Source organism: Rhinolophus sinicus, linkage group LG18, assembly GCF_036562045.2.
Source record: "Rhinolophus sinicus isolate RSC01 linkage group LG18, ASM3656204v1, whole genome shotgun sequence".
Lineage (NCBI taxonomy): Eukaryota > Metazoa > Chordata > Mammalia > Chiroptera > Rhinolophidae > Rhinolophus > Rhinolophus sinicus.
In genome coordinates, this window is record NC_133767.1 from 14,944,848 (window position 1) to 14,971,282 (window position 26,435).

General features: G+C 62.5%; 6 protein-coding genes across 24 annotated transcripts in view; 3 read left to right on the plus strand and 3 right to left on the minus strand.

Moving 5' to 3' along the window:
- Positions 1 to 924: 924 nt before the first annotated feature.
- NUBP2 (NUBP iron-sulfur cluster assembly factor 2, cytosolic) lies at positions 925 to 6,314 on the minus strand. Its single transcript, XM_019713092.2, has 7 exons — positions 6,175 to 6,314; positions 3,692 to 3,810; positions 3,361 to 3,559; positions 2,465 to 2,619; positions 2,242 to 2,352; positions 2,040 to 2,109; positions 925 to 1,592 (listed from the first exon to the last, which is right to left on the minus strand). Exons 1-7 carry the CDS (start codon positions 6,191 to 6,193, stop codon positions 1,447 to 1,449), a joined length of 819 nt encoding a protein of 272 aa, XP_019568651.1. The 5' UTR covers positions 6,194 to 6,314; the 3' UTR covers positions 925 to 1,446.
- Positions 6,315 to 6,557: 243 nt separating this feature from the next.
- On the plus strand, positions 6,558 to 12,719 carry SPSB3 (splA/ryanodine receptor domain and SOCS box containing 3). Of its 2 annotated transcripts, none has more exons than XM_074322596.1 (7): positions 6,558 to 6,687; positions 8,066 to 8,203; positions 10,888 to 11,065; positions 11,157 to 11,344; positions 11,429 to 11,531; positions 11,618 to 11,743; positions 11,981 to 12,719. In XM_074322596.1, the coding sequence occupies exons 2-7, from the start codon at positions 8,078 to 8,080 to the stop codon at positions 12,319 to 12,321; spliced, it is 1,062 nt and encodes a 353-aa protein (XP_074178697.1). In that variant the 5' UTR covers positions 6,558 to 6,687; positions 8,066 to 8,077; the 3' UTR covers positions 12,322 to 12,719. The 2 variants fall into 2 exon arrangements, with proteins under 2 accessions (XP_074178697.1, XP_074178696.1); XM_074322595.1 differs by having other exon boundaries at positions 6,659 to 7,279.
- EME2 (essential meiotic structure-specific endonuclease subunit 2) lies at positions 11,708 to 16,560 on the minus strand. 2 transcript variants are annotated; one of them, XM_019713084.2, is made up of 8 exons: positions 16,272 to 16,559; positions 15,806 to 15,942; positions 15,296 to 15,388; positions 14,482 to 14,573; positions 14,197 to 14,290; positions 13,917 to 14,032; positions 13,563 to 13,752; positions 11,708 to 13,476 (listed from the first exon to the last, which is right to left on the minus strand). In XM_019713084.2, the coding sequence occupies exons 1-8, from the start codon at positions 16,507 to 16,509 to the stop codon at positions 13,306 to 13,308; spliced, it is 1,131 nt and encodes a 376-aa protein (XP_019568643.2). In that variant the 5' UTR covers positions 16,510 to 16,559; the 3' UTR covers positions 11,708 to 13,305. The 2 variants fall into 2 exon arrangements, with proteins under 2 accessions (XP_019568643.2, XP_019568645.2); XM_019713086.2 differs by lacking the exon at positions 15,296 to 15,388 and having other exon boundaries at positions 16,272 to 16,560.
- MRPS34 (mitochondrial ribosomal protein S34) lies at positions 16,553 to 17,892 on the plus strand. The gene is made up of 3 exons (XM_019713094.2): positions 16,553 to 16,925; positions 17,083 to 17,125; positions 17,211 to 17,892. Exons 1-3 carry the CDS (start codon positions 16,605 to 16,607, stop codon positions 17,501 to 17,503), a joined length of 657 nt encoding a protein of 218 aa, XP_019568653.1. The 5' UTR covers positions 16,553 to 16,604; the 3' UTR covers positions 17,504 to 17,892.
- A 224-nt stretch (positions 17,893 to 18,116) lies between these two features.
- NME3 (NME/NM23 nucleoside diphosphate kinase 3) lies at positions 18,117 to 19,486 on the plus strand. 2 transcript variants are annotated; one of them, XM_019713096.2, is made up of 5 exons: positions 18,117 to 18,310; positions 18,408 to 18,538; positions 18,651 to 18,752; positions 18,837 to 18,941; positions 19,056 to 19,243. In XM_019713096.2, exons 1-5 carry the CDS (start codon positions 18,265 to 18,267, stop codon positions 19,098 to 19,100), a joined length of 429 nt encoding a protein of 142 aa, XP_019568655.2. In that variant the 5' UTR covers positions 18,117 to 18,264; the 3' UTR covers positions 19,101 to 19,243. The 2 variants fall into 2 exon arrangements, with proteins under 2 accessions (XP_019568655.2, XP_019568654.2); XM_019713095.2 differs by having other exon boundaries at positions 18,143 to 18,310; positions 18,837 to 18,949; positions 19,056 to 19,486.
- Positions 19,487 to 19,496: 10 nt separating this feature from the next.
- The window catches only part of MAPK8IP3 (mitogen-activated protein kinase 8 interacting protein 3), a 48,000-nt gene continuing 41,061 nt past the window's right edge, over positions 19,497 to 26,435 (minus strand). For all 16 annotated transcript variants that reach the window (XM_019713080.2, XM_019713073.2, XM_019713069.2 and 13 more), the window contains 16 exons: positions 25,547 to 25,673; positions 25,294 to 25,389; positions 25,003 to 25,161; positions 24,217 to 24,382; positions 23,771 to 23,953; positions 23,491 to 23,680; positions 23,276 to 23,395; positions 23,118 to 23,198; positions 22,964 to 23,031; positions 22,691 to 22,839; positions 22,122 to 22,293; positions 21,932 to 22,045; positions 21,697 to 21,735; positions 21,361 to 21,540; positions 21,123 to 21,272; positions 19,497 to 21,041 (listed from right to left, as the gene is read on the minus strand). In XM_019713080.2, the coding sequence (XP_019568639.2) occupies positions 20,920 to 21,041; positions 21,123 to 21,272; positions 21,361 to 21,540; positions 21,697 to 21,735; positions 21,932 to 22,045; positions 22,122 to 22,293; positions 22,691 to 22,839; positions 22,964 to 23,031; positions 23,118 to 23,198; positions 23,276 to 23,395; positions 23,491 to 23,680; positions 23,771 to 23,953; positions 24,217 to 24,382; positions 25,003 to 25,161; positions 25,294 to 25,389; positions 25,547 to 25,673 (2,116 nt within the window). In that variant the 3' untranslated portion in view covers positions 19,497 to 20,919. The remainder of the gene's footprint in view (positions 21,042 to 21,122; positions 21,273 to 21,360; positions 21,541 to 21,696; positions 21,736 to 21,931; positions 22,046 to 22,121; positions 22,294 to 22,690; positions 22,840 to 22,963; positions 23,032 to 23,117; positions 23,199 to 23,275; positions 23,396 to 23,490; positions 23,681 to 23,770; positions 23,954 to 24,216; positions 24,383 to 25,002; positions 25,162 to 25,293; positions 25,390 to 25,546; positions 25,674 to 26,435) is intronic.

The window sequence follows — 26,435 nt, forward strand, 5'->3', positions numbered from 1 at the left end:
GAGGGGAGGGAAGCATCAACCTGGGTACCTGCAGGCCCACCTCCTCAGCCAGCTCGGCCCACACCGGCTCTGGCTGCTTCAGGCGCACACAGCTTTCCACTTCCCTTCCTGTGCTCACTCTCTTCACGTCCTCCCACCCCGGGCCCTCCCAGGATGCCCACCTCCACCTGAGGAGTGGGGGGCACTTACTCAGGTCCTCTTTGGGCAGCGTTCTTGGAGGTGGCCTGTTCCTGGGAAGCTGGAGCACAGCAGAGGTGGCCGCTGCTCCAAGACGCCCAGCAGTGCCACCCAAGGCCAGCGTGGGTGCCAATCCTCTCCAAGATCGTGTTCCAGGCCAAACCCCTCAAAGGAGCTTCCTTCTCTCCCCCCCGGCCCCCCCGCCTTCTTCCTTTTGGCACAGTGCCCCCCCCCCAGTACCCCCTTACACTCCCAGGAAACATCCATCCACCCTGCCCCCAGGAAGTGGTACTTGAGGTTACCTCCCTGGACCCCCTGCTATCCCCGCCCCAGGTCTGCCCTCTCTAATGACAGCCTAACGTTTTCCCTTGGCAAGAGTGGCACCATGCTGCTCTCCAGAGTGGTCTTGCCTCCTCCCTTCCTGGGAAACGTGCAGAAGAGCCCTGGGACTGACTGAGTTTCTCGCACCTCTTCTGCTCTCAGCTCTGCCCTCAGATCCCTCCAGTCTGGAGAGCAGGGTGGGCAGTTAGTGCTAGTAGCCAAGGCCCCCCCACCCCGCACACGTTTCTCCAGCATCACAAATTCCTCCCACCAAACTCCAAACACATCCTGGCCCAGGTCTTCAGGGACCTGCTGTCCTTGCCCCTGGGACTTAGGGACAAACACTGTCTGCTATAGAACACAGCCCCTCACTAAGGCACAGGCGGGACCGCGGTGGAAGGATTTAGAAATGTCAGACTTGTAACCGTGGCGACCAGACACGTTTAATCGTGGGCTCCTCTGAAGTTACAGGTTTAAGACCTCACCGGGTGCTCCCGTGTCACCACGATCTCTCCCAGCCTTGCCGGCTGCCGAGCCCCTGAGGACGACGAGACCCCAGCCCGCTTCCAGACCCACAAGCTTTGTGGACAATGTGGAGACACGGGTCAGGAGCGGCCTGTCCATCTGCCTGGGGCACGTGAGTACGACAGCACGAAGAGTGAACGTGCCAGCACCAGAGCTCAGGCCACACACCAGGATCCCACGCTGATCCCCTGGGGTCTGTCACAGGCCAACCCCGCAGAACCGCTCATTGTCAGTGGCCCTGGCGCTGACATGCTGGTGAAGCAGCACTGACATGTCTCCAAGGGACTGGGCAGGGACACGTGCTCAGTGACGGCCCCTCAGCCAGCCCTACAGGATCCAGGAGCTGTGCCCAGGGTGTCTGCTCCAGTTGGTGAGCGCGAGCCCCACAGCAGCGCCAAGAGAAGACACGTGGGGCTGCCTTGGTCAAGAGAGCTGAGCAGACGTCTCGTTCAGAATTTTCTGGGCTATGGCGTAGAGTACGGGAAAGGCAGGGCTCTGAGGGAACTCCTGGATGAAGTCTCGGCCCTCCTCCAGGCTCCTCGTGAGCTCGGGGTCCAGGGGCACGGAGCCTGCGCAGATAGAGGGAAGGGGCCAGGAACGGGGTGCAGTGGTGAGAGGGAAGCCTGGGAGGCCGTGTCCACGCACCTCCCACTGCCCAGGAGCTGCTGTCAGTGCTGCTTTAGGCCAGAGCGGAGTTCAGTCGGCAGAGCTCGGGCTGAGGTGCCTGGACGGGCTCTCGGGCTGTTTCCACCTCAATGGCCGGCAGCCCACCCAGCAGGCCTAGCTCTGCCGCCTCGTGCTCTGCAGGGCGAGCACAGGGGACACATGCCCCCCCACCCCAAGAGGCACTCCCAGAGCCAGAGCCACAGCCTTCCCTCTGCTTCTCCCTCGAGTCTCAGCAGGTGTCAGCTCCGCTCAAAGCCTGGGTAGCACGGCCTTTGTCTCAGGCCGTTTCTTTCCGGCTGGTCAGCAGTGACCAGCGTTAGAGATAAACTGATGCCCGCAGATCTGCTCACCTAGGAAGGGGACCCCAGCGTGTCTGGCCAGCTCCTCACCACCTCCCCTGGAGAAGACGTTGGTGCACTCCTAGGACAGAGCACAGGGTCCCCCTGAGGCCACAGTCGAGGGGTGGGGACTGGGCACTGGGAGCAGGGCGGGGGGCCGCAGGACGTCCTCCCCCGGGGGCTGGTGATGGCCCCACGCCGTCCCACGCCTCACCGTGCAGTGTGGGCAGACAAACCCACTCATGTTCTCCACGACGCCGATCACCCGCAGCCCTGTCTTCCTACAGAAGGTCAGCTCCCGCCTCACGTCCCCCACGGACACTGCCTAGCGACCAGGGGAGAAGTGGCACACACAGGCTGATGGGCATCCTGAGCAGGGAGAGGTGTCTGCCCGGGTGGGGCAGCACCCTGGGAAACGGGCCGGTGCTCCCCAGTACCTGGGGCGTGGTGACCAGGAGGGCCCCCAGGGGGCTGTAGGGGCGCAGGGCATCCAAAGCGGCCATGTGCTCGTCAGAGGTCCCTGGGGGCGTGTCCACAACCAGGTAGTCCAGCTGTCCCCAGGCCACGTCAGACACGAACTGCTTTATCAGCGCTGTAAAGACCCCGGAAGGTCAGACGACAGGGGTCTCAGGAGGGGTCTCCTCAGGCCCACCGCCTCCACCCGGCCTCCAGGGCACCGCGTCTCTGCAGACCCCGTAACCCTGAGCGTACGAGAGCTGCACGCCGCTCCTCATCCAGAGTGGGGGGGACACAGTGCAGCAGGGAGGCCCTCCCATCCGTCCCCCACAAGCACCCCTTTCTTCCCAGCTGTTGGCCACGTCACCCTGCAGGATTTCTGTCCTCTGGCGGAGGACGGCTGGAGCTGTGACCCTCCTGTAACCCCGCCTGGCCTCGGGGACACCTCAATTTTCAGTGGCCTGAGTGGGAGCAGCCCCTGCCCTGTGCCCTCTACTCACACCTGCAGGCTCACCGCCAGTGAGAAGGGCTTTAACGTCACCTGCGGGTACAGCGGCATTGGAGCCCAACCTCGGCGTCACCCCCGCCCCCCTCAACACACTGGGCTCGGGTCTGTGCAGACTTGTCCTTTCGTCCCGGGGAAGGGGGCTCCACAGCTGATGGCCACACAGCTGTGTCTCGCTCTCATCGCCCACACCCACCGTCTGAACTCGCACACCTACACCCACTGGGGCCCGACGGGTGGTGAGCAGCAGGAGGCCCGTGGGGGCAAGGACAGCCCGGGGCGCCTGCTGGACTTTGGCTTTTTAACTGAGCACAGAGGCGTCGGCTAGGGGAGGCTGGAAGGCCACCGTGCTGTCGCCTGCCCCGTCATTACCGTTTTTCTTGGGGCCTCGCCACACCACAGCCTGGTCTGGGTTCTCCAGCAGGAAGCCCACAGACATGAGGGAGATACTCTGCTCCTGGTCGACGAAGACGGGCACCCAGCCGCTGCCACACTGGTGCACGGCCCTGCCCTGGGCCCGGAGCATGCGAGGGATGCTGGGGCCACACAGGTCCACGTCAAGGATCCCCACCTGCAAGATGACCAGGCCGTGGCAGGGTCTCCCGAGGCAGGAAGAAACGAGCTGGCTGCCCCGTGTGTCCACCTGCAAGGGGCAGGGGCTTCAGAGAGGACAGGTGGAGTGGTCGGGGCCAGAGGTACTCACCTTCTTGCCTGCGTGGCGCAGGGCCAGGGCCAGCTCTGTGGAGATGGTGCTTTTCCCAACCCCGCCCTTTCCCGAGAGGACGAGGATGATGTGCCGGACGCCGGCCAGGTTTCCAGGCTCTGCTCAGAAGGGTAAGAGGAGAGACCCTTTGCACAGATGCACTTCACGACCCACTCACCGTGTCACCGTGCACCTCCCATGTCCCAAGACCTGCCCCTTCAGTGGAGGTCGGGCCCCAGGCCTGACCACTAGTTCCTTCAACTCCTGTCTGAAATGCCCCAAACTGCTCCTTTCTAGTGTGTGCATGTGTGTGATCGCACACCTATGAGCTCACACACACACGGGTGAGGAGCCAAAGACTGCTGCCTCCCAGCCAATTCCAACAGAAAGGAGCAGATACTAATGTAAGTGGGATTGTCACAGCCATGAGGTACCTCTGAGCCTGGGCAGCACCCACCCTGCTCCTAGGACCCAGGTCTGACCTGCAGGCGTCCAGCCTGCTCCTCTGGGGTCAGAGAGGCACTCAAGGGAGCCTTGGCCTCCAGTCCTCAGGAGGGATGCTTACAGCTCTAGGGACCCAGAGCAGCTGCAATCAGGCAGGCGTGTGGATGTCCGTGTCACCTGGCTGCCAGCCATGCCGTAAGAAGCCCCAGGTACATAAGGGCAGCCACAGGATGCACCTGCGTCATTGGTCACTCCCATACAGGTCCCGGGCCCAAGAACTCTGCGGATCCCTGTCAGCCACCACCAGCCACTCTGCTCCAGCTCCTCTTCCTTCCAATGTCACCAAATATTCACCGTCCCAATCCCTGCACCTTGCATGGGCTGTCACCTGCATACACACAACCCTCAGCCCCTCTGCAATACCCTCACATCCTTGCCCCGTGCCCTCAGCCCCTCCCCATCCTGACTCCTGCCTGGTCTCCCACAAGCTGCTCTCTCTACCCCCGCCCTGCACGCCTGGGTCCTTGGGCAGGGCTCAAGCATAAATACTGTCCCTCCTGATTCTTTCTCAAGGGTACATTCAAAGGCCGTCACCTCCAAAGCCTCCCCAGGAAGAACTGAGGGCACCTGCCCTGGCTTTCAAGCAGGTCCTTGTCACCAAGGCGTTCCTTTACAGTGCCTGTCCTAGATCTGCTTCCAGCACTCTGGGCGGGGTTACCTTGTAAGGTGGTAAGGAAAGGGCACGGCCCCCCACCCAGCTGACGGCCTGCAAACACCAAGCCCCAGACCATGGCTCCAGGTCACCCCTGCGGCAATTTAAAACGTTACTTAAATTGCTTTCACATTAAAAGGTATTTGGGAGTTTACGTCACTTATGTTGAGGGCGGGGAAGGAGAGGGCTGTGGTGGAAACACAGGAAGAGCCAGATCTGGGTCCTGGTTCAGCCCAGCTGCTAATCACTGGTGGGAGGGGAATTTTATCTGAGAATCAAACAGGACACACATGCGCTCGTCAGGTAACCGGAAGGAGCAGCAAACTTCTCGGACAGCAATCCTTTCACTCCTAAGTAAACTGAGAAAGTTTATAAATGGACTATCAACAAAAGACATTCACCATGTGCCTACTAGGTTTTGCCGAGAGGGTTTGCTGGAAGGGGCAAGAAAAGCAGTACCTCCCCTGAGAAGAAAGTAAGGACCCCGGTTCCCCTTTATGGATAACAAATAACGAGTCTTAGTGAGTCTCATCCTTAAGTACAACTATCCATTATTTGATACACTGGAAAGTTCATAAGCTTCTAAGTAAGGAATCTTTCTAGAACCATACAATTGACACCAGCGATTGCTTCTGGGCACAGGGAGGTTACTCTTTCTTTTTTTTTTTTTTACTGCATACCCGGTTAGGCCTTTTGAAGTTTTATGTGCATTTGCAGAAGATATTCTTATCTTGTAGCAAATCTGCCCTTATAACAACCTGTTTCAAATGGTTTTCTCCAATGTCATGTTTATAATCTGATGAGTGAGTTGGTACCAGACCCAGGCCTTTCAGAAGATAATGGGGCAAACCCTTATTTATGAAAGCCTATTTTAGTTAATCTGTGCAAATCTGATTATTCCCACTTGTATGCATTCTGTCCCACACGAGTTTCATTTTTTTTCAGTATTAAGCTTTAGAAAGCTAGAATAAAAATTTCAACAAAAAATTAAGTGTGCGATGTTTCTTCTTTTTAAAACCCCCTTTTTAAACAAGACTTCTTACTAAGTCTTAAAATCTAAGCCTCAACTCTTGCGACATCACTAAGCCACCAAAAAAAAATCAAAAAAGAATCATGGCATAAAACGGGGCAGTGTTGTGTTCTTAACGACAAACAGCGGATGTGAGTTCCCCAGAACTCACATCCACGAGCAGCGCTGGTTACGTGAAAACTTGTAACTACACGCGTGCCTCCATAACCCTTACTCTGCAAATAAGACGATTTGCTAAACACTAGCAGCAGCTGCGGGCCGGCCCACCCCGCTCCTTAGCCGAGCCCGCAGACTCACCTGCCGCCGCCGCCTCCATCCCTCCCGCGGCGCCGCGCGGTCGTCGTCCGCTTCTCCTCGCTCCGTCCGCCTCCAGCCAGAGTGAAGAGCGTTTGGGCCAATGGCACCTCTTGATAGGCCTGCTCGTGCTTCTCTCAGCCAATCAAGTTGCAAGAGGCGGTGTACGCAGGTTCCGGCGCGGACGTTCGTACCGGAGGTGAATGCACTTCCGTATCACGCCCTAGTGTGAGGCCACCGCCCTTCCTCGTCCCGCGTCCAATAGGCACGCGGACCTTGTCCCCGATCGCTCGAGATGTGACCAATGGGGGCGCCGAGTCAGGATTGACAGTTACAGGAGCCTCTTGGCAAGAGGCATATGCCGCGCGGCCCGCCCCCCTGTCGAAGACCCCGGCCGGGATCGCCCGCGGGCAGCAGTGGGGCCAATACGGCGCGGGGGGCGGGCCGGGGGCGGGGATTGTTTACGTCTTGCTCGGGAGCGGAAAGTGGGTCACGGCCGGCCGCGGAGCAGCTCAGGTGAGGGCGGGTCGCTTCCGCGCTTCCCCGCCCTCCCATCTCGGGACGTTGTGGGATCGCGGGCTGCACGGCCCGGCCGCGCCTTTGTTCCCGCAGGTGGCGCCAGGGGCCCGGGCGGGCGGAGGGGGCAAGCTACCCCGCACGGTAGGCCCGCCGCGCCGGGAGGAGCCGCAGCACCGACCAAAACTGGAATTAGTAAGAGGCCGCTGCTTCGAGGCCGGGGACGTGCCGCCGGCTTCGGGGCGGGGACAGACTCGTGGGCCGGCCACTTCGCGTGCATCGCGTGGCGTCCACTGTGCGCTGCAGACGCAGTGGATGTGGACTAGGCCGGCGAACTAGAGCCGGCTCCAGGGCTGGCTCCGGCCGGTTGGGTGAAGGACCCGTGCGGCGGCGTTGCTGGAGGGAGGGGAGCCTGGTTCTGCAGACGGCGCTCCCATCCCTGGAAAGCAGGACCTGCGCTCATTCACCGACAGTGCTGGCCTGTGTGCCTGGCGGGGTCCTCCCTGGGGGACAGTGCCTGCCCTCCTGGGGTCTTCAGTCCGAGGGAGAGCTAACTAAGCTCGATAATCATAGAAATCGAGGTGTTACTACTGTAAGTAGGATCTATAAGCTGAGCTGAGGGGAGGGGAGGCATTCAGGGCAAAAGGCAGGGAAGAACTACGGCAGCAACTGGGACAAAACCAGTGTGACTTGGAGAAGCGCCGGGGAACGTGATAGGATTTGGGGGCTTTTGCCTTTTATCCTAAGAACAATGGCAAGCCCTGAAGTGTTTTAAGATTTATTAAGATTTGTTGCAAATGTAAAGATTTGTTTCAAAAACAGTCAGCTTGGCTGTAGGGAGAGAAGTGGGTGGGGTGAGACTGGCGTGGTGGACAGATGGATTCAGGGCGTGTTTTGGAGGTGGTGTGGGGTGTGGGGGCCCTGAGGCCACGGTGGGAAGGAGGAAGGCGGGTTGGGGATGACTGTTGTGAGCTTGGCATGAGGAACTGCCAGACTGGAGATGGCATTTGTCAAACTGGGCGACGGAGGAGGAGCCAGGCGAGGTTTGAGAACCCGAGGGACGTACAGGCTGGACAGCTGGGTTCGTGAGGCTGAGCCCAGACAGGGGCTGGGATATGCATTTGAGAGGCATGGATGTCTGGATGGTTTTCTATACACTCTACCTGAGTTTTATCAAGGTGTTTGGACACTGGAGCGAGGTAGGAGCTTTTAAGGAGCCTTCTGGAGCCCCAGCTCAGATTCCACACGGCTCATGGAAACCTCCGTTTTGGGGGTGTGGGAGCTGGCATAGCTGGCCAAGGGCCGAGTGCAGGGCGAGCTGGGAGATCTTCCAGTGTGCTGGGTGTTTCCTGTGCTCAGAACCTGTGTTTTCTTTCAGATCCTGTCCACCATGGCTAGGCGGCCCCGGAGCAGCAGAGCCTGGCATTTTGTCTTGAGTGCAGCCCGCCGAGACGCAGACGCCCGGGCTGTGGCTCTAGCGGGGACCACTAACTGGGGCTACGATTCTGATGGACAGGTAGGTCCCCGGAGATGAGGTGCGTGCTGCTGGACTAAGGTGTGGAGACCCCACCTCCGAGGGCAGAGGGCGGGGACAGGAGGATCCTACTGTTCACCCAGCGCTTACCCTGGTTAGGGACTCAGGTGGCCCTGGGCTGACTGGACCTTAGGAGATATACCACGTTCCTCTCTGTACTCGTTCCACTGAAGAAGGTGGCCATTGGTTCTGTGGTCAGTTCAGTCAACAGAGCACCTCCATTCCATTTACTCAGTCAGTTTCCAAGGTGGCCATTGTTAACTTGACGTGCATCCTTCTGGACTGTTCTTTGCCTGAGCGAATACGTGCTCTGTATTCGTGTATATGTATATAAAGAGGATCTCCGGGTCTTAGAGCCCACGATTTCTGTGCTTTCCCCCACTCAGTGGCTGCTGAGTCTGGGATCCCAGGCCGTGGAGGTGGTCAGCAGAGCAGCTCAGCAGTTTGTCTCAGTGCAGGCTGCCAAAGTACCTAAGGGCGTCCAGCCGGAACCCGGCTGCACTGACTCCTGCCATGGCAGGGCTGTGGCCTTTGCGCCTATTTTCGGGGCACTGGGGGTGGCTTCTCAGTCATCTTCCAGAATGTCTTAGATCTGAGCAGAGGGTTGGCTCTGTCCTGAGTCACCTCTGCTGCTTCCTGCAGGGGTGATCCTTGGGTGACTTGTCTGTGGTTTGTCACAGCCACCCTGCGTTGTTGCTCTGGCTCAGCCAGGTGTCCTGGGTGGGGGTGGGCACCTCTCCTCCCTAGAGTGAGGACAGCTGAGCCCCATGGAATCACCTAGCCTTAGATGAGAATTAGCGGTGACTGTTCTGGGTTGACAGTGTCCGAGGCCCGTTCTTGGGGCCTCCCCAAAATCTCTGCCCAGGTCAGCAAGAGGCCCTGGATTGCATTCCTGTCCCGCCTCTAGCCCCTGTCCAGACCACGTGGCCTGGGGCAGTCTGTTGTCCTGTCTCTGCCTTGCCAGCTCATCACTGTAGGATGCAGGAGGTGTTGGGGGGCTGGGGTGCAGTGTCTGACACATGCTTACATGCTGCTTGCTTTGTCACCTGATGGGCCTGGAGTACTTGTGTGTGTGGGCAGGGAAGTGGGTGTGTCATCCCGGCACCTTTGAAGGCTGAGCACATAACACCTCTCTTTCCTTCTGCTCTCGTGGCTTGCGGTGGGGCTGGCTTTGCCCCCTGCCCAGGTTGACTTCTGGGCCTGTGGTGCTCAGGTCTGCCCCTGGCTCCTGACACCATGGGAAGGGGGTTGCCTTGGCTGGCAGTATGCCTGCCTTGGCTTTTAGGGGATCACTGTTCCATGCTATTTGGGGTGATTTGGGCCTGCATCTAGTCTCCTTTCTGGCGGCTGTCTCTCATTGGGGCTCAACCCCTCAGCTCAGCCTCTCTGGCTGATTCACGAGCTTCAGTACAGGCCCTGAGAGCAACAGAAAAGAAACGAGGACCAGGCTCTTCCTTGCGATTTGTGTTCTAATGGGAGGAGGCAGGTCGACAGGATAAAGGAGATTGTCAGGGGAGCAGCTGAGAAGGAAGAGGACCTGGGAGGGAGGGCTGGGTGAACCTTTGAAAGCTACCATCCAAGGACAAAGAGACACCCCCCTCCCCATGACAGGTGGGGGAAGAGGAAGAGGCGCCAGGGTAGGGAAGGGGCTTGGTAGGCTCTGATGGGGGGATGGGCTCTAACGCAGGGTGGCAGGATCTGTGCCAGGTCTGAGTAAGCACACCTGGACTGCTGTGCAGAGGGTGTTTCAAGCAGGCACGAGGCCAGGAGACCAAGAACAGAGACTGGGACCTGACCAGGACCCTGAGCCAACCCTCGGCTGGCAAAGCAGGCAGGCAGAGGCTGTCTGCACCCTCTGGATCCTGGGCAATGAGACCCCAGCTCCTCGAAGGTTGGGCTGAGGTCCAGAGCCAAGGCGGGTGTCCGGAGCAGCGTATGTGGCTTCAGAGGAGGAATGACGAGGTGCAGAGGCGTCCCTTGCTGGAGCCTCCAGAAGAGTGTGGGTCAGCTGCTCAGCAGAATCAGACCAGCTCAGCCTGCAATCAGGCCTCAGACTTACGAGCAGGTCCCATGAGGACTGAGCTTCCCAGGCAGAGGGCAGCGCCCCCACTCAGTGTTTTCCTGTAACAGAAGCTTAAAGCAGCAACATGAGAGCCTTGGGTTTGTCAGGGCCTTGGGAGGGGGTTAAGAGCCGCCCCTTGAAGGATGGAAAGGGGGCCGTGGCCCAGGAAGGCATGCAGGTACTGCCATAGCAAAGAGCCCGGACTGCCCCTGTTAGGTCAACACTGGGCTTTGCCAAGGGTCAGCCCTGCTTCGGGCCACCCAGTGGGCCCACAGCTTGTCCATGCTCTAGACGCTACTGGAGAAGGCGGAAGGCCGAGCGCGCAGCCCTGCCCTGGGCTTCCAGGCCCCTCGGCTGTGCAGGGAGTGGGGTTGAGCCCACTCCCGGGAAGCCAGCAGCGCGGTAGACCTTTGGGAAGGAGGCCCCCCCACCCAGTTCCTGAGGGAGCAGGTGTCCAGGGTCATGCTGGGGACACTGGGACCAGGGAGACTCCCAGCTCCCTTCCTTGGGGCATGCGCAGTGTACCCATTGGCCTGTGGCGAGTGCTGGGGCAGGCGGAGGGCGGAGGGCAGAGCAGGGGAATCAGCCCGCCCTGTCGCCCCAGCACAGTGACTCCGACTCGGACCCTGAGTGCTCGTCCCTGCCGCTGTCCATCCCCAGCGCAGTGCCTGTGACGGGAGAGTCCTTCTGCGACTGTGACAATCAGAGCGAAGCCTCCTTCTGCGGCAGCCTTCACACGGCCCACCGGGGCAAGGACTGCCGCTGCGGGGAGGAAGACGACTGTGAGCCCCTGGGGTGGGGCCTCCCAGGCGGGGCGGGGCGGGCCTGCTGGGGCTCCAGACAGGGCCCCAACCTGAGCCTCTCCTGTCCCAGATTTTGACTGGGTCTGGGACGACCTGAATAAGTCCTCAGCCACCCTGCTGAGCTGTGACAACCGGAAGGTCAACTTCCACGTGGAGTACAGCTGTGGCACAGCGGCCATCCGTGGCACCAAGGAGCTGGGGGAGGGCCAGCACTTCTGGGAAATCAAGATGACATCGCCCGTCTACGGCACTGACATGGTGAGTGGCTGGTGGGGTGGGGGCGGGGGTGGGGGCGGGGCCAGTACCCTGGCCCTGCCCCTCTGCCCCGCCTGTTAACCCCAGATGGTGGGCATCGGGACGTCGGACGTGGACCTGGACAAGTACCAACACACATTCTGCAGCCTGCTCGGCAGAGACGAGGACAGCTGGGGCCTCTCCTACACGGGTGCGTGGGGCTCTGAGGGCGGATGGACCAGGAAGGGGGAAGGACCCCCAGGCAGCAGGGCTCACCCCCACCTTGCTGCCCCCCAGGGCTCCTCCACCACAAGGGCGACAAGACAAGCTTCTCCTCGCGGTTCGGTCAGGGCTCCATCATCGGCGTGCACCTGGACACCTGGCATGGGACGTTGACCTTCTTTAAGAACCGGAAATGCATAGGTGAGGGCAGCTGGGACGGGGGGGCGGGGGGTACACATGCCCGCAGGCAGTGGAAATGGGCCCAAGCTGAGTGGCCCCAAGGATTCCCGAAAGGCTGTTCTGGAAGAAAGAAGCCTGAGGGTCCCAGGGCCTCCCGAGAGTGGGACAGCACAAGGGCCAAGCCCTCAGTTACTGCAGGGTGTCCAAGTGGCCGGGCTCCCTCGCAGCCCAGGCTTCAGGCTGTGCCCCCTCCTCCAGGAGTGGCGGCCACCAAGCTGCGGAACAGGAAGTTCTACCCGATGGTGTGCTCCACGGCGGCCAAGAGCAGCATGAAGGTCATCCGCTCCTGCGCCAGCGCCACCTCCCTGCAGTACCTGTGCTGCCACCGCCTGCGCCAGCTCCGGCCCGACTCCGGGGACACACTGGAGGGCCTGCCCCTTCCACCGGGCCTCAAGCAGGTGCTGCACCACAAGCTGGGCTGGGTCCTAAGCATGAGCTGCGGCCGTCGCAAGTCCCCTGTGCCCTCGCCCAAGCCCACGGCCAGTCCCAGCAGCCCTGAGACCCGGCGCTGCCAGAGGAAGCGCTGCCGACGGACCTAATGATTTTCCCATTGAAACTGCCTTCGGGGCTGGGACAGCATCTTCTCCATCCCTTCCTTTGGGCCTCGCTCCAGGGCAGCAGGCGAGGGAGGAGTTGGGCCCAGAGCTGTCTGGCCTGATTGCTGCCATCGGAGGCTGGGACAGGCCTTGCCACAGGGGCTTCGGGTCCTGAGACCAGTACTGTCCGATCCACCTGCTTCCTGTGCTCGGTATGGGAGGCGCCGCTTCCCTCCTTGGAGTCTCCTGGGAGTGGCTCCCCCGGCTCCTCTGGACTCGGACTGCAGGCCGTGGGGGGCCTCAGGTTTGTCTTCACTTGCTTTGCATGTTGTCAGCTGCTGTTCCTCTGGTCTGAGACTGAGAGTGACAGTTGGTAATAAACTTGGAGTTCCTGTCTCACACCTCCTGGTGTCATGTTTCACACCAGGCCCTAGCGGTAGAATGAAAGGAGCCCAGATCCAGCTCGGGGGCTCGTGGGTGTCCATGGCTTTTCCCCTGTAACTGATCATGTTGCAACAGCCTTGGGAAGAAGTGGCCTGATTCTCTTCTCCCTTGAGACTTCATCTCACTGCTTCTCCTCTCTGAAGGTGTCACGGCCAAGCCTCCAAGTAATGGGTGTTTGTCCCCTGGCAGGGACTTGGGTGCTCCCAGCCCTTGACTGTCCCCGCTGGCCACCAGGCCTGTGGCCAGTGTGTCCAGTACTCAGGGGCATGTGAAGCCCACCCCCATTCTCTTGCCCCTCCAGCCGGCCGGCATCTCGTGGCAAGAAGTTCTGCTCATCTCAGTTACCCAAGAACCTTTCCTGCTACCCGGGCCTGCCCCTTGGGATGAGATCTGACCGAGAGCCCCTTCCAGGCAGAGTTGCAGGTAGTGCTGGGTGACTGCTCTCCTCCGCCTACCCCTCGTGGTTTCTGGTCACTCCCTTGCTGGACGGCCTGCTGTCCTGCTGGGTGGCGGGAGAAGGCCCAGTAGGTGTGGCAGGCATGGTCAGGAGCTAAGGTCCAGCAGGAGGTCAGGGTTGGTGGCAGTCAGGAAGAGGCAGATGCGGCGGGAAAGGTCAGGGCCCAGCCTTCGGGGCCTCTTGCCCTTGTCTGCCTTCACAGGGAGGTCAGCCAGCAGATCCAGGCGCTCCTGCTCTGTGCCGCAGGCCACGTACGCCTAGGGCAGGCACAGGGATGAGCAGAGCAGGCCTCGGGGACCTGACCATCGTATCTGGGGGGTGGGGGTGGCGGGAGGGGGCCCACCTGCTGCAGAAGACGTGGAGAGGGGAAGGCGGTGACAACAGCATCGGCCATGGCCGGGCTGACCCGGTTGAACTGCCTGATCTGCCGCCACCAGGCGCCCCGCAGCCCTGTGCCGTCTCTTGTCACTCGTGCACCTGCCACCCAGCACGCAGCTGTGCAGAAGGAAATGGCCCGGCGCTCCTGGAAATGCCTAAGGACAGCAAGGTGCAGAGAGGTTTCTGGAGGCTCCCTCGCTCCTGACCACCCAGTCCCCCAGCTCAACAAAGCCCTCAGCCCTCTGCTCCACAGAGGCTGGGAGGTACCACCCCTCCAAGCGTTCCTGTCACCCTCCTAGCTGGGGTGGGGGCCACGCACTTGAAGGGGTGCTGGGCGAGGGCCTTGGTGAAGGCACACACATGCTGACTCAGCTCCTGCCAGGAGGCCACCAGCAGCACATCCAGGTTCGCCCAGAGCTGCAGGAGCACCAGGGCCTGAGGAGGCAAGCCCGTGGGAGGGTGAGAAGAGGGCTCCCCTGGGGGACACCCAGCCAAGAACAACCCCACATGCCACCCTGGGACCAAACCCAGTGGCTGGGCCTCGGCAGCCTGAGACCCAGGGCCAAGGCCAACCACCACCCAACCCGCCATGCCCTCACCTCCTCCACCTCGGGCCAGCCGACTGCCATCATGGCCTGGGCCATCCCTGGACTCTCCGGCTGCTGCATCTCCTGGGTGTTGGGCTGGCGAGACCTAAGCAGAGGTGATTATCCCTTCAGCTTCCCACACCCCATAGATCCCACCCTCCTTGAGTTCTGCTTCCCCTAGAGCCCGCCCAAAGGAGGAGGTGAGCCGTGTCACAGCAGCCCCAGAGCTACCCCAACCTTTTCCCGGAACTGCTCCATCCCAGCCAGGCCTGCTAAGGGTATGAGGGTGGCCAGTACCATAGGTAGGCATCCAGCCCGATGACAGCCAGGTGGGGGCAGGCGGGGCTCTCAGGAAAGATCCAGGGCACCGAGCAGGTTGGGCCACAGACCTGCAAGCCAAGGTTTACCACACCTGCTTCTCTGGGTTGTGGCAGGTAGGGCCCACAAGCCACCAGCCCACTGCCAGTTTGCAGAATGAAGGGGAGCCAGGAAGGCCCAGTGGTGCTGAAATGAGACCGAAGTGGGCTTCCTCTGCTCAGCCAGTTCTCTGGAAAACCAGCTGTGTGCTTCCCATGAGGTCAAGGGGACCCCAGGCCTGTCCCAGCCTCCTAGAAGAGTTGGGCTGAGTCTCCCTCCCCATTCTTGGTCCACCTCTGCACCCCAGCCGGGCATTTGCCTGGCAGCAGATAAATGCGGAACCTCAGACCCTGGGGCAGACAGAGGGTCTAACCTCATGACAGGCTGGCACAAACATCTGCTGAGCAGTCGCTATTCCTCCAGCCAGGCGGGGGCTAGGCTCTTGGCTGGCACAGGTGGCCTGGACAGCCAACCCATAGCCCCAGTCCCCCTGTCACCAATTTCCCACCTCTGGTTTCTGACTGAGCTCTCCAGAGGGCCCGCTTTATCCTGGCTTCTGCCCTCTGTAAGCAGCTGCAGCTCCCGTCTGCTCCCAGGCCAAGCCCAGGTGGCTTCCCCCATCTCACCCACAACATCTGAGCTGCTGACCAGAGAAGAGCCCCTGCCCCTGCATGCCCTCTCCAGCCCCTCTGCCTTGGAGCAGCACTGGCAGAGCAGCACATCCAGGCTGGGAACCCAACCCCCCACCGAGCACCTGCGTGAGCTGGAGGATGCCCTGCAGAAACTCTCCAGGCTCCAGCAGCAGCAGGAGGTCCTGCTCACCGGCAGCCCACACCTCAGGAGGCACCTGTGGGGACACCAGGAGCACCGCTGCCCACCCTCGGCCTTGAATGCCCCAGGGCCTTGGTCTGGGCACCACACAGCTCTGAGGCTCATGGCCACAGCCAAGTCCATGCCAGCCAGGGCCGCTCTACAGAATCCAATGTGGTCTCCTGCTGAGGCCAAGACCAGCCCTGGTCTCCGGGCTGGCAGGAGCCCTGAGCACAGCCTCTGGGGGTGGATCATTCCTCGCACCAGCTGAGTGCAGACCCTGGACCCAGCCCTGCACCGGCACCATAGCGTGGGCATCACCCATTCTTAGTTTATGTGCATGATTAACAGCAGCTACCTCATGAAATCATGGAGATGAAATACCGAACTCAGGGCCGCACTACAGAAACCCAGGAAATGAAGCTGCTGGTGGCAAGGAACCCGGGGCACTCACACCGCTGGGGCAGGGTTCCGGCTTCACTCTGCTCCACCTGAGGCTCCGAGCGGGGCGCTGGGGCTCGATGTGGTACTCACAGCCCAGGGAGCTCAAGGCTTCCAACAGGATGTCAGCACCAGCATCTTCTAGGATGGCTGGGGTGGGCCAGAGAGACAGCTGTCACTCCTTTCCCCCCACGTGAGGACGCTCCTCACAGCCTGACCCATAGCCTGGGCGGCGTGTTACAAACACATCGATTCACCATCAGCTCCAAGAGCGCAGATCGGGCCCAGATCCCAGTCTGTTTTTTAAACAATCTCTCCAGTTGGGAAACCTGCGCCAATTCCTGGCCAAGAGGCGGCCTTGACAGATGCCCCTCTCACCCCGCAGTGGGCCGAGAACCACCTCCCAGTAATTAAGGGGCGCCTCCAAAGCCCGAGCTCCAGCAGAAGTGCAGCTTCTAGGCCCCTGGCCCTGGGCGCACCTGGGTCCACCTGCACCACTAGGCGCCGCACCGCCTGCTCCGGCCGCAGCAGCCGCAGAGCCTCGGCGGCCGCCCTGCGCTGCTCCGCCGGGTCCCGCGCCCTGGCGACAGCCTCCGAATTGGCTTCCGCGCTGGCGGGGCCTTCGGTGTCCGAGTCTGAGATCTCCCAGGTCGGGGCCCGCCGCTGGCCGCGGCCGCGGCGCGAGCCTCCAGCCCTGCCGGCCCCAACCTTCGCCATGGCCCGCCCGGCCTCTACTCCGCTTCCGGCCCCGCCCGGCCTCCTTTACAGGGAACACCGGCCTCTTCCGGCGGCGGCGGCGGCGGGAGCCAACCATGGCGCGGAAGAAGGTGCGGCCCCGGCTGATCGCCGAGCTGGCCCGCCGCGTGCGGGCCCTGCGGGAGCAGCGGGAGCGGCCGCGCGACTCGCAGCGCTACTCCCTGGACTATGAGACGCTGACTCGGCCGTACTCGGAACGTCGGCTGCCTGCGCGGGCCTGGGCCGACGTGCGCAGCGAGAGCCGCCTCCTGCAGCTGCTCGGCCGCCTCCCGTTCTTCGGTCTGGGCCGCCTGGTCACGCGCAAGTCCTGGCTGTGGCAGCACGACGAACCGTGCTACTGGCGCCTCACACGTGTCCGACCGGACTACACGGCGCAGGTGAGTGCGCCCGTCCCCACTTCCCCGCTGCCGAGCTCGGCGAAGCAGCACTGCTGCCCCTGTACGCGACGTTGTGGGACAGGGGGGGTCTCCTGCGTCCTGATCTCTGGGGACAAGAAAGCTTTCTGAGCTGATTCCCTCCCCATTTGTTTTGCAGAACTTGGACCACGGGAAGGCCTGGGGCATCCTGACCTTCAAAGGTAAGGCGTCGGAGACCGGGTTGGGTGGCTGCTGGCAACAGACCGTTCCGCGACTGTGCAATAAACCACGTCCTTCTTTCCCCAGGAAAGACGGAGAGCGAAGCCCGGGAGATCGAACAGGTCATGTACCATGACTGGCGGCTGGTGCCCAAGCACGAGGAGGAGGCCTTTACTGCTTTCAGGCCGGTGTCCGAGGACACTCTGTGCTCCGTGCCCTACCCGCCGCTGCTCCGGGCCATGATCCTAGCAGAGCGACAGAAAAATGGGGACACTAGCACCGAGGAGCCCATGCTGAATCTGGAGAGAACACGCATTGAACCCTGGGACTACCCTGCGAAGCAAGAGGCAAAGAGAAAGGCCAAAGGCACCCCAGTCTAAAATGTCAGAACCCGCGGGATGCCCGAAGGGTGCAAGGCGTTGGGCACCATTTAGATGAAACAGAATGTCTTTGGGTTACACCTCAGAGCTCGGATCTGACGTCAGCGACTTGTTCTAGGCTCTGTACTGAACAAAGAGTAGAAAGGGGTGGCTTAGACCCTGCACCTATGTCTTTCCTCTGTTCCTGTCGCCCCAACACCCAGATCTGACTGAGGGGGCCACACAGGAGGCGGCTGCTGCCGGGGGAAAGCTGACAGAGCAGGGCTAGTGGGTGTGGAGCCCCGCCGCTGGCACCTGTCACTCCCAGGCTGGCTCCCCTTCCTCATAACGTGTTGCCTCAGCCAGGACGCAGATAGAAGCTGTGAACGCGAATAAAGTCAAACGAAGTAGCCCTGGTTTGTAGTACCTTCGATTTTGGGGGACCGTGGCGGGTTGTCTCGTGGAGAGTGGGGTGAAAAAAGCTGACATCGTGGTGAATCTGGCTCGGTGGATGGGAACACCTGAGCGGATTGGGGGGAAGGGGTACAGATGCAGCCGTCGCAGAAAGGTCTCGGGGCCCCGTGGCCGCAGGGGTTCCGGGGTGAGCGTGGACAAGGCACGGCCTCATCGCATAGTCCGCGTTCCCTCAGCCCCCACCCTCGCCGCACCCACGGAGGCAGCCGCGCCAGGGGGCCGGGAACGAGGGGATTCGGGCTGCGGCCCCTTTAAGCACAAGCCCCGCCCCCTCAAGTCCGCGCTCCGCTTCAGTCGCCGTCGCCATCATGATCTGTTTGGTGCTGACCATCTTCGCCAACCTCTTCCCCGCGGGTGAGCGGCGCGGCCGGGGCCGGGGGTTGAGCCGGGCCGGGCCAGGTGGGGTGGGGCTGCGGGCGGCCTGACGCGCGCGCTCCCGCGGGTCCCGCAGCCTGCTCCGGCGTGCACGAGCGCACCTTTCTGGCGGTGAAGCCCGACGGCGTGCAGCGGCGGCTCGTGGGAGAGATCGTGCGGCGCTTAGAGAGGAAGGGCTTCAAGCTGGTGGCGCTGAAGCTGGTGCTGGTAGGGACGGCGGCGAGGGGTCGCGGGGGTGGCGCGGGCGCGGGAGGGGACCCGGCGGGACGGGAGGGGGCGGGGCCCTTGGAGCTGGCGACCCGGCCCCCTCCCTCCCCAGGCCTCCGAGGAGCTGTTGCGCGAACACTACGCCGAGCTGCGCGAGCGCCCTTTCTACGGCCGCCTGGTCAAGTACATGTCCTCCGGGCCGGTGGTGGCCATGGTGAGTGCCGGAGCGCGGGCGGCGTGCTGACCCCGCCCCGACCGCGCGCTGACCCCGCGTCGCCGTCCCCGTCCCCGTCCGCAGGTGTGGCAGGGTTTGAACGTCGTGCGCATCTCGCGGGCGCTCATCGGAGCCACGGATCCTGCGGACGCCCCTCCCGGCACCATCCGCGGGGATTTCTGTATCGAGGTCGGCAAGTAAGGCCGCAGCCGGCCCTCGGGACGTTCTTAGCGCGCGTCCCAACTCCCCTCACTGGGCTGCGTGGGACTCCTGCCCGCGCTGACACAAGCCTCTCCCGCGCAGGAACGTGATTCATGGCAGCGATTCTGTGGAGAACGCCCGCCGTGAGATAGCGCTCTGGTTCCGTCCCGAGGAGCTCCTGTGCTGGGAGGACAGCACGGAGCACTGGCTGTATGAGTAATGGAGCCGCGGGGACCCGGCCTCCTGCAGCGGCAGAGGACCCAAGGCCGGGTGCCCGGGGCCTCTCGGGCAGACGTGCTGCAGTAGGTTGTGGCTGACTTGGCACGCTCCAGTCCCCGGAGGTGGTGCTCAGAACACCCCTTCTGTGACAGGTATCACAGGATCCCTTCAGGACCTCCCAGAGGGCACCTGGGTCTGCCCAAGCCCGGCATGCGACTGTTTGGAAAATGCCTGGAAATGCACCAGGGCGCCAACCCTGGCACTGAGCTTGCTCCAGCATTTCTTTTTATAATAAAATGAAGAAAACCCTTGTACTCACTCATGTTGGTTTGGGGTACCATGTTAAGACATTTATTACATACAGAGCAGATACACGGGTTTGCTTGCAGGGCCAAAGCCTGAGGAGAATTGTCACCCAGCCCCTTCTCCCAGTTGCACCCACCCCGGATAACCCCCGAGTCATTTCATGGCCCTGTGGGAACAGACAAAGGACCTGACGGACATCACAGTGGAGAGTGGCAGGGCGGTGGGGAGAAGCCTGCAGTGGCGTGTGACTGCAGTGGTGTCTGGCTGGGCTGTGGGGTGGCTGCCCGAGATCTGTGCTTCTCTGGTGGGAGGTGGGTGGACAGCAGGGCATGGAGCTGCCCTGATCAGTGCCTTTTGGAGCAGGACTAAAGCCTGGGCAGGTGGGGAGGCAGCAGTCCAGGGCAATGCCCTTCAAAGTAGGCGGGCGCACACTCCTAAGAGCTGGGGGAGGTGGCCCTTGTCCTTAGCCCTTTGGGCCTCTGTTGTTAGCCTGTCGGTTGCCCTCAAGGGAGCAGGCCACACCACCAGCCCAAGGCACTTAGTAGTGTGTCTTGGGAGCTGGGCTCCTTGGAGACTGCTTGGCAGGCAGGCCCTGGAGCACACCTTCCCCATCACCCTGAGGCTAAGCCTGCATCCTAGGACTGACCCCAGGAGAGGCCAGGGGCGCCCCTTTCTTCCTGAGGCTTGGGCCTGCCCTGGCAGCCTGAGAAATTCACCCTAGGGGCTTCCAGGAGTGGCAGGACTCCAGGGTATGCTCCTACAAGGTGGGTCTTCTGCCCAGGAAGGGGGAGGGGACATGGGTCAGTGAGAGCCAGTGAGAGCCTGCCAAACAGGACGATCAGGGTTTGAATGGGATGAGGGCATCTGTTTGTCTTCTCAAACAGCTGCCCCATAGAGTCTGGTTACGTGCTTTCATGCCAGTTCCCGGGGTGGCAGAGATGGGGGGAAGGTCTAGTAGCTGGGCCAGCTCCCTAAGGACCCCCTACCCCTGCATACAGCAGGCAAAGGCAAGTGGACTCGGGTGGGGAGACTTGGAGGTGAAGTCCCTGCTTCCTGCCCTGGGGGTCCAGGGAGTGAGTGATGAGAGTAGGGAGCCCAGGGTGCAGCTGGGAGCGACCTCGGGTCTGTCTCGGCCCAGCCCACCCCAGGACTCTGCGTCATTCTGGCCCTGCAGTGCCCTGGGACTGGGCTGGGGGCCAGCCAGGAGCTGCTGGGAAAAGGGTGTCCGAGAGGTTCTTCCCTCCCACCCACGCCCCCCTCCTCCCAGCCAGACCCTCTTTGCAGCTCTCCGCCCCCTGCCGGCCCCTGGGATGGACCTAAGGTGAAAGCTGCAGGTTGAGAGATTAGAAAGGGGCTGACAGCAGGGGGCAGCCCGTGGCAGCTGGGTGGGGCGGGGTGTATGTACACGATGGCATCAGGCAGGGGCGGTAGAGGCCATGCCTCACTCCGGGGAGTACGAAACCTGCCACACAATGATGTGGCTGCGCTCAGCCTTGGACAACATGGGCTTCACCTGGCTCATGTCCCCCGCGCTCTCCTCCGACTCGTCATCTTCTCCGTCACCTGGGGAGAGCAACTGGCTGTGAGGGGCGGCCCCTGCCGTGCCCTGGGAGCCCCTGGGGCCCGCGGGCAGTGCCCACTCACCTATGCGGAAGTCAATGTAGCCCTCCCCGCCGCTCAGAACCAGCACGTTCTTCAGCTTCTGGCTTTCTGGGTCTGACGCAGCGGCGGCGGGCCCAGGGCTCTCGGATGGGCTGTCCAGCACGCTGCCATTGAGAGTGGCCAACACGTTCCCTGTCATGGGTACAGGGACCTTAGCAGGGCAGCCAGAGAACCCTGAAGGGAGGACACAGCTGCTGCCCTGCAGGACCCAGCCCCTTACCTGGCACCGAGACAAAGAACTTGACGGCGTCACGGTGCCCGTGGAAACAGAGCTGGGCCTGGGCCATGGAGCAGTAGGGGATGAAGCTGCTGGCTGATTTGTCGCTGCTGTCATCACCATACACGTGGATGACGCCCCCTGGGCGGGCCCCCTCCCCAGATGTGGGGGATGTCTTATTGGCTGGGGAGAGAGAGACCCAGAAGGGCTGAGCCCACCTTGAGGGTGGAGGGTAGGAGAGTGCCCGCTGGTGGGGCGTTGCTGGGGCCCATGACCTGGGGCAGGCATCTCCGGCGGGGGGCTTCCTTCTGAGAGCAGGAGGCGGGCGTCTGCACTTACCTCGGAGCCCCAGGAGCTGGCCTCGGTGCAGGACCACGGCTGAGGGCGGCCAGAGGCAGAGCACAGAGGGGAGAGGAGAGAAGCGGTTACAGAAGGGGCAGGTTGAGGGTGGCCGCGGCCAGGGCAGCCCGCCTCCTCCTGAGTGTGGCCTGGCAGAACACGCCCGCCCCGGAACCCTGCCACACGCCCTTTCGCAGCCGCCATCACCATCTCTGCAGATGCCTGGGTCACTCACTCTCGGTCAGTGGGATGGAGATGACGACGCCATTACCGGTGCCGACCCACAGGCGATTGCCCGCGATGAGCAGGGCGGTAATGCGCACGAAGGAGAAGCCCAGCTTGCCTGTGCCTGGGGGAGGGGGCGGCGAGGTCAGTGCCACCTGCTGGCCCCCCGCCCCCCCAGGCTCAGCCCCACGCAGTCTCACCCAGCATCTTGCTGACATAGGGCTCGATATCCACGTCCTGCAGGTGCTGGTGGGTGTGGGCGTGGTACAGCCGCAGCGTGGAGTCCAAGCGGATGGACACCCACACGCCATCGCCGATCCATGCCAGCTGCCGCACCTGGCTCTCCCGCCGTGGGTGGGCGTCAAATGACTTCTGCGGGGTAACAGCAGCCCATCAGGGGGGGCGGGGGAGAGGTGCGGAACCCGCCACAGCCCACGCTTGGTTCTGATTTGCTCCCAAGGGCCCAGGCTCCTAGGGGAGCTCCAGCAACTCGCCCCCCATCCTAGGCCCACATCCGGGCCTCTGAGGGTAGGTAGGTAGAGCCCACACTGACTTATTTCAGTGTGAGGCAGCAGATGGGCTCCAGACAGATTGGCACTCACAACCCAGCGGGCCTCTGCTTGCCTGTGACCTTGGACAAATGAGTCACTTCCCGAGTGTGGTTGCTTTGACCCCATAAAGCCCCCGCCACCTATTAGAAGGTGTGTCGGGAGCCAGGCCCGCAGCAGAGCCCCTTTCCCTCCCCGGAGCCCCTGCCGCCAGCACTCGCCTCGATCTGCATTGTCTTGGGCTGGATGACGTGCACCTTGTTCTTGTAGCCGCACCAGACGCGGTCGTACACGACGGCCATGCAGCGGATGGAGTGGTGCGGGTGGCCCAGGTCCATCAGGTGGTAGTTGCTCAGGTCCCACTGGCCGTCTACAGAGAGCCCACCACACCTGCTCAGGCCCGGCCGGGGCCCCAGCTGCTTACAGTGAGGCTGGTTCACAGCCCGCCAGGACCATCAGATGCCGCCCGCCTGCCCACTGCTGCCAGGCCTCACCTTCGCCTCGGTGGAAGATGGCCAGAGTCCCGTCTGCCAGAGCCACCAGCACTCGTCCTTTCACGTGCCTGGAATGGGAAAGTGGTGAGCCAGGCTCAGGCTGGGCCGTGCTCGGTCCTTCCCGACGCCCGGCCCTCAGCTGGGGGTCACGTACACCAGGCTCAGCACGGAGTCCTTCAGCTTGATGGAGTGCAGACACTTCTTCCAGTTGGCCACGGCTGAGTGCACGTACAGCCTGCAGGAGGAGGCCGAGGTGGGCAGGGGGCTCGCCCAGGGGGCCCTCCCCCACCCCTGCCCCAGGGCCCCACCTACCAGCCATTCTGGGCTCCCAGCCACATGGTGGGTGCGGCGCTGCTGCTGGTCCCCTCAGGGTCTCCGCTGGGCTCCGGCTCGGGCTGCACACCACTTGAGTCGGCCTCTGGCCCATTCTCACTGCAGAGAGGATGCTGGCACCATGGAAGCCCGTCCCCACCCACCTCTGCCAGCCTCCTCTCCCCTCCAGCTCTGCCCCATCTGAGAGAGCCCACCTGCCAGGCTGGGTACTGGGGGGCGGGGCAGGGGCCGGGTCGGTGAAGACGTGCTCTGTGAGGGGCCCGGGCCGCACCGCAGCTGCCTCTGCCTCACTGGGCCCAGAGTCAGGCACCTCCGTGGCCTCTGTGGCCTCCTCCGTGGACTGAGATGGGTTGACCTTCCCATTGGCGACCGCAGCCACCTCCCCTGTGGAAGGGAGGGGTGAGCTTGGCTGGGCAGGGGGAGGAACAAGGGGGCAGAGAGAAGGCGGCTCCCAGGCTATGGCCCGGAACTCACCCTGGCCCTTGTCCAGCACTGGGGTGTCCCCTCGCGAGGAGCAGTTGCTCCGTGGCACATTGCAGCGCGTGGCACAGCCCACCAGGGTGATGCCGGCCAGCACGCCGTCTGCACCAGAGGCCTCGGGATTCACGTCGCTGTCCAGGAAGATCTCCCCCGGAGGGTAGTCGCTGTCGCTGGCCGCTGTGGGGAGTCACAGCCCCGTCACCCCACACTGAGGAGTCACTACTGCACTCAGCACTCATGGCCCATGGGGGTGGGGGAGGAGATAGGGGCTGCCTGCTGACGTCCCCCCCTTCGAATCGGGTGTCTTATCGAGCCCCTCCTTGGACACGCACCCACTGGCTCCCGTGTGCGCACAGTGTGTCCCAGGGGACAGGTGCCACTCTGCAGGCCTCCTCCTCGTCCACCCTCCCGGGCACCGGCTCAGGCCCGGCAGCACTCACCGGGGATGCTGGAGACGCACAGGACGTGGGCATTGCAGACGGTGAACTGGTCCACGACGGTGCCGGGCTGGTTGGCATCAATGATGACCACTTTGCTGGTGGTCAGGGTGCTGGTGAGGATCCACACCCGGCTGGAGGTGGCATCGGTCTCGGAGAGCTCCTTTGCCTGTCAGAGCACGGGGGACAAGGCCGGCGCCCGAGCGTGGGTGGGGTCCTGGAGTCGTTAGGACCCAGCCTTGCCCTACATGCCTGTCCTCCCCGTAGCCAGGAGGGCGAGCACTCAGAACTGTACTTTGCATCTAGATCGCGGCACACGCTGTCTCACGTACGCAGGAGAAGACCGTGGGCTCCGAGCCATTAAGTCACGGCCCCCAAATCAAGCTGGGGCATAAAATGACCTTTGAACTGCAAGTGTGAGGCGCTTCCTGCTGCCCTCCTTGCTCAGCCCCTTCCACTGCTCCGCTACAGGCAGTGAAATGTGTCCCGTACAGGAGAGAGGCCCCCGGGGACCTGCCTGCTGAGTGTTGGCCTCGCTGAGCTTCCCTGCCCGCCACAACTGCTGGCTCCTGGGTGCTGGGCTACAGGACCAGGGGCAGCTCAGGCCCGGGCCTGCCCTAGGGAGGGGCAGGGAGCCTTAGATGAGCCCAGTCTTGGGGCACTGTCCCCAGCTCTCCTCTGTTTCTGGCACTGGGCACAGCCTGAGCACGCAGACGGCCGCAGACTGGCTTTGCCCGGCCATCAGATACTTCAAGGAGAGGCAGCCCTGGCCCCGCCCGCCACTCTGACCTTCTTCTTCTCCGGGGACGTGTGGTTGCTCTTGGCCTCTCCTTCCACTTCCCGGTCACAGGTCAGAGGGTCGCAGCCTGGTGCCGGCTTGACTCCATTACCAGAGTGGTCCTCGCTCGGTTTCCACCCACTCAAGTTGACACCCGCGGCACACCACAGCTGAGAGGACAGAGGCGTGAGGGCTGCGAACATGTGACAGGGCCATCCCCAAATTCCCAAACCCGCGGGACTCGGCTGCTGGGTGTGGTCCTCTCCCTGCCTCTCCCCCTATCCTGCCAGGCCCGGGCTCACCTTCATGGTCGGGTCCTTCTCCACCAGAGGGCGGCAGTACACGGGGACAGGCACGTTCTTCATCCGGTTGTCCTCTTGGCCCCCATTGGGACTCAGCTGCAACCACAGGCAGAGGTGCCGTGGGCACGAGGCCTGGGGCGGCTCAGGCGCGTGGACAGCGGTTCAGCTCCCCGTCCCTCCACAACTGGGGCTCAGGCTGTGGCCCCGCCCTGTATGCCCCCCCTCCCCGCACGCGCAGTGCGCCCCGCAGCACCTGCTTGTACTTGGCCGGCAGGCTCCAGCCGCAGGCCTGCAGCCGCCCGTCGTCGTTGCGCACGTGCTCGCGCACCTGGCGGTACTGCTCCCGCTTCTGCTCCCGCCTGGCGGAGGAGGTGCAGTCGCTGGGCGGGGGGAACCATAGGGTACACTCAGTGTTTGGTGATCCGAGGTCCCACAGGCCTGCCTGCAGGGAGCACCCGAGGCCCCGGGAGCTCTCCATCCTGGACCTGTCCTGTCTTTTCCTGGCTCCTGCCCCAGTTGGGTGCCCATCTGATGCGAGGGTGGCTCTTCCCAGCACTGGGCTTGGAGACCACACCCAGCACCTGCCCACGTCCAGCTGGCCGTCCTGCTGTCCCCGTCACTAAGGGCCAGTGCACCTTCCCTCCCCCTCAGCCTTCCCAGGGAAATGTCCACAATCTCTGACACAAGGCACAGAATTCTCCACTTCTACCCTGGAACCCTGGAACCTAATTCTTGGTTTCAGAATGAAGGAAAACACAAAGTTACAAACAGAAACGTATTCCCCAGGAGGAAACCCAACCCTGCAGGGAAGCTTCCTGTCAGCTCCAAGAATCCTTGCAGGGCCCCGGTGTGCAGACCAGCCTGAGGAAGGGCCTGAACCGGCTGCTGACAGCAGTGAGGGCCAAACCCCATGGGACTAAGAGGAGGGACCCTGGGGAACGCAGAGGGACAACCAATGCTCCCCCCAGGGGTGGAGGGGTGCGCAGTGTGTACTGGAGGGGTCACGAGCCCTGATGCCTCGGCCAGGGTCCTTCCACTGGGAGGACGGACCCCATCCCATAGCACAGGCCCAGAGCAGCCAGGTGAGGCAGGTCCTGCTTCAGCACCCCTGGGCCATGGCTTCCCCCTGTGCTGGCCAAGGG

What these genes read in the sequence shown, in the direction of transcription:
- NUBP2 (XM_019713092.2), bottom strand. An exon ending in GCGAGGCCCCAAGAAAAACG is followed by an intron (nt 2,620 to 3,360) that starts GTAATGACGGGG and finishes GGGTCTTTACAG; the next exon opens with CGCTGATAAAGCAGTTCGTG. An exon ending in CGCTGGGGTCCCCTTCCTAG is followed by an intron (nt 1,593 to 2,039) that starts GTGAGCAGATCT and finishes CTATCTGCGCAG; the next exon opens with GCTCCGTGCCCCTGGACCCC.
- SPSB3 (XM_074322596.1), top strand. Translation starts at nt 8,078, where the DNA reads ATGGCTAGGCGGCCCCGGAGCAGCAGAGCCTGGCATTTTGTCTTGAGT. An exon ending in CTGCGGGGAGGAAGACGACT is followed by an intron (nt 11,066 to 11,156) that starts GTGAGCCCCTGG and finishes CTCCTGTCCCAG; the next exon opens with ATTTTGACTGGGTCTGGGAC. An exon ending in CCGTCTACGGCACTGACATG is followed by an intron (nt 11,345 to 11,428) that starts GTGAGTGGCTGG and finishes TGTTAACCCCAG; the next exon opens with ATGGTGGGCATCGGGACGTC.
- EME2 (XM_019713084.2), bottom strand. Translation starts at nt 16,509, where the DNA reads ATGGCGAAGGTTGGGGCCGGCAGGGCTGGAGGCTCGCGCCGCGGCCGC. An exon ending in CGGAACCCTGCCCCAGCGGT is followed by an intron (nt 15,389 to 15,805) that starts GTGAGTGCCCCG and finishes GTGTCCCCACAG; the next exon opens with GTGCCTCCTGAGGTGTGGGC. An exon ending in CTCCACGTCTTCTGCAGCAG is followed by an intron (nt 13,477 to 13,562) that starts GTGGGCCCCCTC and finishes TGCCTGCCCTAG; the next exon opens with GCGTACGTGGCCTGCGGCAC.
- MRPS34 (XM_019713094.2), top strand. Translation starts at nt 16,605, where the DNA reads ATGGCGCGGAAGAAGGTGCGGCCCCGGCTGATCGCCGAGCTGGCCCGC. An exon ending in GACCGGACTACACGGCGCAG is followed by an intron (nt 16,926 to 17,082) that starts GTGAGTGCGCCC and finishes TTTGTTTTGCAG; the next exon opens with AACTTGGACCACGGGAAGGC. An exon ending in GGGCATCCTGACCTTCAAAG is followed by an intron (nt 17,126 to 17,210) that starts GTAAGGCGTCGG and finishes TTCTTTCCCCAG; the next exon opens with GAAAGACGGAGAGCGAAGCC.
- NME3 (XM_019713095.2), top strand. Translation starts at nt 18,265, where the DNA reads ATGATCTGTTTGGTGCTGACCATCTTCGCCAACCTCTTCCCCGCGG. An exon ending in CCGGGCCGGTGGTGGCCATG is followed by an intron (nt 18,753 to 18,836) that starts GTGAGTGCCGGA and finishes CCCCGTCCGCAG; the next exon opens with GTGTGGCAGGGTTTGAACGT. An exon ending in TTCTGTATCGAGGTCGGCAA is followed by an intron (nt 18,950 to 19,055) that starts GTAAGGCCGCAG and finishes TCTCCCGCGCAG; the next exon opens with GAACGTGATTCATGGCAGCG.